Source organism: Chlorocebus sabaeus, chromosome 3 (assembly GCF_047675955.1).
Source record: "Chlorocebus sabaeus isolate Y175 chromosome 3, mChlSab1.0.hap1, whole genome shotgun sequence".
NCBI classification, from domain to species: Eukaryota; Metazoa; Chordata; class Mammalia; order Primates; family Cercopithecidae; genus Chlorocebus; species Chlorocebus sabaeus.
This window is the reverse complement of record NC_132906.1, coordinates 67,988,399-67,997,324: the sequence shown is the minus strand read 5'-3', so window position 1 is coordinate 67,997,324 and position 8,926 is coordinate 67,988,399. Positions and strand designations below refer to the sequence as shown.

At 33.5% G+C, this 8,926-nt stretch overlaps 1 protein-coding gene across 1 annotated transcript; it reads left to right on the top strand.

Annotated features, from left to right (window-relative positions):
• Positions 1-1,094: 1,094 nt before the first annotated feature.
• SLITRK6 (SLIT and NTRK like family member 6) lies at positions 1,095-8,328 on the top strand. Its single transcript, XM_007960673.3, has 2 exons — positions 1,095-1,621; positions 4,049-8,328. The coding sequence occupies exon 2, from the start codon at positions 4,073-4,075 to the stop codon at positions 6,596-6,598; it is 2,526 nt and encodes an 841-aa protein (XP_007958864.1). The 5' UTR covers positions 1,095-1,621; positions 4,049-4,072; the 3' UTR covers positions 6,599-8,328.
• The last annotated feature ends 598 nt before the right edge of the window (positions 8,329-8,926 follow it).

Genomic DNA, 8,926 nt, shown 5'->3' with positions numbered 1-8,926 from the left:
GAATCTAAGTGTATATCATTAAATAATAATGTGATATTCTTCTATTTTGATGATTTAAACTATACCAACTCTCCTTTTAAAAAATAGCACTTTCTGAAATGACACCTACTATTACATAGAAGGCTACTAGAATCTGTGTTTATTCTAAACAAAACAAACAAATAAAAGACAGCATCTAGTATATGCACTTGGCATGTTAAAAAGCTCAGGAAGGTAGACAAGAAGAACAATTTTTTAAACCACAGGCTTTTTGAGGAATAAGGAATCTGACAATTAAGAGTAATAATAGTGATGATTCAGAAACTTTTAAGAGTTGAAGAAACATGCAACTTTTAAGATATAACCTATTAAGAATAAATTCTCTCTGAGCTAGCACTATAGAAATCAGGTTATTGCAATATCTATGTATTTTACTTGTTTCATTTTATCTGTAAAGATATAATTTTATATTTTTGAAAGTGATAAACAGAACTTGATCAATGATAATTATTTTGTGTTTAAATATTTTAAAATATATTTTTAAATAATTATGCTTTTCTTCGAAATAAATATATTAAAATAACTGAAAGAGCTTCATTTCTAAGTTTAATTATTGAATATTAGCTCTAGGAAAAGAAATAATGAAGTAAAAACTTAGAGTCCCTAAGTTAAGGCTTTAAAAAAGTAAAACGGTGAATACAAAAATACAAATATTGCAGGGAAGCTGTTCATGTTAACATTTTACAATCTAGTGAGTGCACAATTTCAACTATAAATACCAGATTTAAAAAAAAAAAAAAAAAAGAGGCAAATCCTCTATAGGCGGCATTCTTGTGTTTCCTGCACACATGTGTGCAAACACTACAGAACAGTGTTAGTTGAGAATTTAACATAACGTATTATGTAGCTTGCTATAATAACACAATGTACTATTAAGCATTTAAAACGACGTGTTAATATTTCCATCAAAATTCACTCGCACTGTATTTGGTATTGACAGGGAGTGGAAAGACCATCTGCAGAAAGAGGAGGAGTTGAGCAGTCCCAAGGTGGAGCTGTCTCGTGTGTTATATGACACTGGCAGATTAAAACGCTCTGATGGGGAAGGGCTTACAGGCTGAGTCAAAAGCCAAGAAGTCTCTTTATTTACGCCTACCTCCCAGCCCTTGGCAATCTGACTAATAACAAACTGAGCTAACAAGAAATACTAGAAAAGGAGGAAGGAGAACATTGCTGCAGCTTGGATCTACAAACTAAGAAAGCAAGAGTGATCAATCCCAGCTCTGTTAAACATCTTGTTTACTTACTGCATTCAGCAGCTTGCAAATGGTTAACTATATGCAAAAAAGTCAGCATAGCTGGGAAGTATGCTGTGAATTTTAATTGAGGGAAAAAGGGACAATTGCTTCAGGATGCTCTAGTATGCACTCTGCTTGAAATATTTTCAATGAATTGCTCAGTATTCTATCTTTGACCAGAGGTTTTAACTTTATGAACCTATGGGACTTGACAAAAAGTGATATTTGAGAAGAAAGTACGCAGTGGTTGGTGTTTTCTTTTTTAATAAAGGAACTGAATTACTTTGAACACCTCTTCCAGCTGTGCGTTACAGATAACGTCAGGAAGAGTCTCTGCTTTACAGGTAAGATGAATGTTTCCAGGCTTTTCTTATACTTATTTTTGCATTATAGCAAAGTGATTGAATTTGTATGTTCGCCTCCTTTAAACAAACAACTTTGCATTAAAGGATACTCAATTTCATTCTTGCTTACTGGCACAACTAACACTGTAGCAGATGCCTGTATTCTCTGAGCAGCAGACATTTAGTCTAACAGCTGGCTGTAGAGAAGAACAAATATAATATTCCACTATTTCTTTTACAACATGCAGTTTGTTGTTAGAAACTAAATATGTATGCTTTCTGAAGGATCGCTTCCAAATATGAATGTTGAATTGCAAATATAAGCAGAATATTGAATAATTCTTTGCACTTTGTATGCTACTTATATTATTTTCTGACTTGAAAATATGTATTCTCAGAAAATATGTCAATGAGTATCTTTTGACCTCTTTACCACTGTATCTGATATTGTTAGTAGAGAACCACTTTTCACATTTGTGTGTGTTTCTGAAGAGATTAGAAACTGTTTCCTAGCACATTTTGAAGAGCACAAAATTCATACAGGATTTAAAAAATAACAAGAGTTTATCACTGAAGAATTATTTGCTATTTTCTCTGATGCTATACCTGGTGAAATAAATCTTATTATCTCTTGGTAATTTATGAATAAGTACTTTTAGTGTTTGTGGAAGCTAATCCACAAGTTGAAGACTCCAATTACATGCTGCTTGTTTATAACCTCAGCTCACAAAGCTGTTTAAAATCAAACAATTTCCCTAGAGAAAAATGAAGTCTTCTAACTTTCTCTTCACATAGAAACACAGTATGTTGTTTTGTTTCTTTAGTTGTCTTTTGCCTTTCAGGAACTTTGTGCTATATGTGTTTTCAATAAAACACTATGTTGTCAGGGAATGAAAGTTTACTTTCAGGATGGTTGACTGGGTTCTGGTATGTTTTACCTGATCGTGAATTTTAATTTGATTCAGTTACTGTTCACATTTCAAACAACAAAAATGAAAACTGATTACTGTTTTGAAAAGTTGAATAGTCATAAGATTTGGTGTTTATATTTCAATTTAGTTTATATAAATTGAAAGTATAATATTTAAAGGAAGGAAATAAAATTAGATATCATTAGAGCTATAAACGTTTACCTTGCATAACTGTCATTTAAAGGACAAAATCTTTTTAAGAATTGCTGTTTCAGATGCATTTGTTACATATTTCAGGATTGGAATACATGATGTTATTCTGAACCATCCTTTTTTTCTTTTACCAAATTTGAAACACCATCAAAAAGTTTAATATGATACAGTTTGTTTCAGACTTCACTGTTCGTGACTTAAAGTCTTATAATCAAGGAGACCAACTGCTTAATTATGTGATGACATTCAGTTCCCTAAAGACTGTTTCAAAACCTCATTAGGAAGTCATTTGCTAGAAGTTTAGATGAAGCATTGTTTATTCTTTTACAACAGCCTGAAATGTGTGTTAAAGATTAATCTTTCTTCTTTAGTTTTTATTATTTCAACCTCATCTATAACATAATTAAAAAGCAGTAAGAAACATACTGCTTCTAAAAATTCAATATTAAATATAAGGATTTAAGTGAAATTTTAATGGTCACTCTTAAGTGTATATATCTGATACTATTACGCTTATACAAACTGCCCTAGATTGAATAGTTAAAAGAGTTCTTATTGTACTATACTTTATTACATGATCAAAGACATATTTTCCTCAAGGTTTTCAAAATAAACAATAAAATTAGTGTGTGTAAATATATATATATACACACACACACATATACTATATATGTAATTTTAAGCCAAAACCAAAGCAAGTTAAAACACAGACACAGTTATTAGATATTATTGTGTGACACACAGTTCAACAATATAAAGAAAGACAATGCAAGCTACATGCAGACATGTATACACACATACACATATGCACACATACACTCTTTTTATCATTTTTTACATTCCCTACAGTTCTCTATGCTTATGGCTAACAACTACATATTTGTCTTATACGATAATCCTCCAGCCTTAAATTTACGTACCTTAAGGTTAAAAAAAAAAAGTTTTCAAATATGTAACTTTGCATCATAGTGAAGTATCAATGCTCTAAGGCAGCACCTCTCTCATCTGTTAAAATGCAGGTTATTCATCAGATGTGAACACAAATTATGATACAATATTTTAAATTCCCCTTGACCTAAATTTTATATTTTACCACAATGCAAGTTAAAAGTCAGCCAGACTTCCCTGAGTATTAGGAAGAAAACAAAAGAAAAAACGATGTAAATGCAGCAAGGTACCCATATTTTCATGGTAGTCAGTCATTTGCTTTTTGGAGAAAGACCTATTATTTTGAAAATGTCAGCTTCATCTCCTCCCCAGTGCTGCCCACTAAAGTCCCTTGCTATTGCATTTTATTTTACAGAATCGGATTTCATCACATGACAACATGAAGCTGTGGATTCATCTCTTTTATTCATCTCTCCTTGCCTGTATATCTTTACAGTCCCAAACTCCAGTGTTCTCAGCCAGAAGCTCTTGTGATTCTCTTTGCAATTGTGAGGAAAAAGATGGCACAATGCTAATAAATTGTGAAGAAAAAGGTATCAAGACGGTATCTGAAATAAGTGTGCCACCATCACGACCTTTCCAGCTAAGCTTATTAAATAATGGCTTGACAATGCTTCACACAAATGACTTTTCTGGGCTTACCAATGCTATTTCAATACACCTTGGATTTAACAATATTGCAGATATTGAGATAGGTGCGTTTAATGGCCTTGGCCTCCTTAAGCAACTTCATATCAATCACAATTCTTTAGAAATTCTTAAAGAGGATACTTTCCGTGGACTGGAAAACCTGGAATTCCTGCAAGCCGATAACAATTTTATCACAGTGATTGAATCAAGTGCCTTTAGCAAGCTCAACAGACTCAAAGTGTTAATTTTAAATGACAATGCTATTGAGAGTCTTCCTCCAAACATCTTCCGATTTGTTCCTTTAACCCATCTAGATCTTCGTGGAAATCAGTTACAAACATTGCCTTATGTTGGTTTTCTCGAACACATTGGCCGAATATTGGATCTTCAGTTGGAGGACAATAAATGGGCCTGCAATTGTGACTTACTGCAGTTAAAAACTTGGTTGGAGAACATGCCTCCACAGTCTATAATTGGTGATGTTGTCTGCAATAGCCCTCCATTTTTTAAAGGAAGTATACTCAGTAGACTAAAGAAGGAATCTATTTGCCCAACTCCACCAATGTATGAAGAACATGAGGATCCTTCAGGATCATTACATTTGGCAGCAACATCTTCAATAAATGATAGTCGCATGTCAACTAAGACCACATCCATTCTAAAACCACCCACCAAAGCACCACGTTTGATACCTTATATTACAAAGCCATCCACTCAACTTCCAGGACCTTACTGCCCTATTCCTTGTAACTGCAAAGTCCTATCCCCATCAGGACTTCTAATACATTGTCAGGAGCGCAACATTGAAAGCTTATCAGATCTGAGACCTCCTCCGCAAAATCCTAGAAAGCTCATTCTAGCGGGAAATATTATTCATAGTTTAATGAAGTCTGATCTAGTGGAATATTTCACTTTGGAAATGCTTCACTTGGGAAACAATCGTATTGAAGTTCTTGAAGAAGGATCATTTATGAACCTAACGAGATTACAAAAGCTCTATCTAAATGGTAACCATCTGACCAAATTAAGTAAAGGCATGTTCCTTGGCCTCCATAATCTTGAATACTTATATCTTGAGTACAATGCCATTAAGGAAATACTGCCAGGAACATTTAATCCAATGCCTAAACTTAAAGTCCTCTACTTAAATAACAACCTCCTCCAAGTTTTGCCACCACATATTTTTTCAGGGGTTCCTCTAACTAAGGTAAATCTTAAAACAAACCAGTTTACCCATCTACCTGTAAGTAATATTTTGGATGATCTTGATTTACTAACCCAGATTGACCTTGAGGATAACCCCTGGGACTGCTCCTGTGACCTGGTTGGACTGCAACAATGGATACAAAAGTTAAGCAAGAACACAGTGACAGATGACATCCTCTGCACTTCTCCCGGGCATCTCGACAAAAAGGAATTAAAAGCTCTAAATAGTGAACTTCTCTGTCCAGGTTTAGTAAATAACCCATCCATGCCAACACAGACTAGTTACATTATTGTCACCACTCCTACAACAACAACGAATACGGCCGATACTATTTTACGATCTCTTACAGACGCTGTGCCACTGTCTGTTCTAATATTGGGACTTCTGATTGTGTTCATCACTATTGTGTTCTGTGCTGCAGGTATAGTGGTTCTTGTTCTTCACCGCAGGAGAAGATACAAAAAGAAACAAGTAGATGAGCAAATGAGGGACAACAGTCCTGTGCATCTTCAGTACAGCATGTATGGCCATAAAACCACTCATCACACTACTGAAAGACCCTCTGCCTCTCTCTATGAACAGCACATGGTAAGCCCCATGGTTCATGTCTATAGAAGTCCCTCCTTTGGTCCAAAGCATTTGGAAGAGGAAGAAGAGGGGAATGAGAAAGAAGGAAGTGATGCAAAACATCTCCAAAGAAGTCTTTTGGAACGGGAAAATCATTCACCACTCACAGGGTCCAATATGAAATACAAAACCACGAACCAATCGACAGAATTTTTATCCTTCCAAGATGCCAGTTCATTGTATAGAAACATTTTAGAAAAAGAAAGGGAACTTCAGCAACTGGGAATCACAGAATACCTAAGGAAAAACATTGCTCAGCTCCAGCCTGATATGGAGGCACATTATCCAGGAGCCCATGAAGAACTGAAGTTAATGGAAACATTAATGTACTCACGTCCAAGGAAGGTATTAGTGGAACAGACGAAAAATGAGTATTTTGAACTCAAAGCTAATTTACATGCTGAACCTGACTATTTAGAAGTCCTGGAGCAGCAAACATAGATGGAGAGTTTGAGGGCTTTCACAGAAATGCTGTGATTCTGTTTTAAGTCCATACCTTGTAAATAAGTGCCTTACATGAGTGTGTCATCAATCAGAACTTAAGCACAGTAGTAAACTACGGGGGAAAAAAAGGAAGAAAAATAAACTCAGGGATCATTGGGAGAAGCCATGGCATTATCTTCAGGCAATTTAGTCTGTCCCAAATAAAATAAATCCTTGCATGTAAATCATTCAAGGGTTATAGTAATATTTCTCCATATACTGAAAAGTGTCTCATAGGAGTCCTCTTGCACATCTAAAAAGGTTGAACATTTAAGTATCCCGAATTTTCTTGAATTGCTTTCCCTATAGATTAATTACAATTGGATTTCATCATTTAAAAACCATACCTGTATATGTAGTTATAATATGTAAGGAATACATTGTTTATAACCAGTATGTACTTCAAAAATGTATATTGTCAAACATACCTAACTTTCTTGCAATAAATGCAAAAGAAACTGGAACTTGACAATTATAAATTACAAACAGTGAAGAAAAAATATAAAGGTTGTAATTACATAGGTCATGGGTGGCTCAAAACTTTGAGCATTTGAGCTTAAACAAATGCCACTCTCGTGCATTCTAAGTTTAAAAAGTTAAAATGATTAATAGTTCAGGTGGAATAAATAAGCATATTTTGGGGGGTTTTCTACACATTTTGTGTAGATAATTTTAATGTCAGTGCTGCTGTGAACTGAAGTATGTCATTTATGTTCAAAGTTTAATTCTTCTTCTAGGGATATTTTAAAAATGCTACTGAGATTCTGCTGTAAATATGACTAGAGAATCTATTGGGTTTGCTTTATTTCATAGGCTTAATTCTTTGTAAATTTGAATGACCATGATAGAAATACATTTCTTGTGGCAAGTAATTCACAGTTGTAAAGTAAATAGGAAAAATTATTTTATTTTTATTGATGTATATTGATAGATGCCATAAATCAGTAGCAAAAGGCACTTCTAAAGGTAAGTGGTTTAAGTTGCCTCAAGAGAGGGACAATGTAGCTTTATTTTACAAGAAGGTATAGTTAGATTTCTATGAAATATTTATTCTGTACAGTTTTATATATTTTTGGTTCACAAAAGTAATTATTCTTGGGTGCCTTTCAAGAAAATTAAAAATACTACTCACTACAATAAAACTAAAATGAAAACTCTATTTTTTAAATGTGCATTCTTAAATTGGCTTTACTTGTCATGCAATCAATTAAGGATTAACACACATACACACAAACATACAGACATACACACACTATGGGAGGTTTCTATTTATTGTTTACACATAGAAGTATCTTGTTCATCGTGTGAAACAGGCTATTTAATTTTTGGTATGATTAACAGGAAGCTAAATTTAAAGTACGTCTAGCAGTTTTCCCTTTCAAGCAAATCATTTTCTGTTGCAATTCAAAAGGAAATGTTTTATTTCTATCCTTTCTAATTATAGAATCAATGAATCAATCATACCTGCACGCTTTCACAAGACAAAGTGAAGTTAATCAAGGTAATCTTGGAATGTTTTCTGAACACCATACAAACTCATGCACTGGGCTATGAAGCAACACATTTTCCATAAGGAAGTACTCTCTTCAATTTACTCAACAATATTTCAGTGATTCCTAAATGGTCTATTAAATATTTTGGCTTTTAGTATCCAACTTTGCTCTAAAGGCAGAATATACATTATTTATTTTACTTTTAGTAAGAAACCTTCCTGTTGATAAAAACAATGTGGTTTGTGCTGCATGGTATGAAGACTAATTATGAGTAATGTAAAATCATATCACAAGCTTTTTTCTTTAAATTATTATATATATTAATGGAAATCAATCAAGAGTTATGTATTAAAAGGTTTACTGAAAACCAAAATTTCTTCATTAGCTTCCAAAGTTTGGAAGCACGAAGGTGGAAATTCTTTAAGTAACAATTTCTAAGAGAAAATGTGTGTGCATATGAAATGCTTGATATTTATCTACTAAAAAATATTCAGCATGGTAAATAGTAAAATCTCCAAAATATTATTTTAAAAATTACATTCTCAAGAGAAGAACAAATAAAGGGCAGAATTCATGTTATTACACTTCTTTTACTCAATCGAGTATCTGCCAATATTTTCTAATTCTAATCAGGTACATAGAGGTATTAGGAAGACTTAAGATATTCCCATGCCTGGAGGACCCTTGGAATGGATCCATGAGTGCAGACAGAGACATGCCCTCAAAAACATTCTTTTCTTAGGGATGGGGGAAATATTTCTTTAATCTTTATTTGCCGTTAATTGCCTAAAGT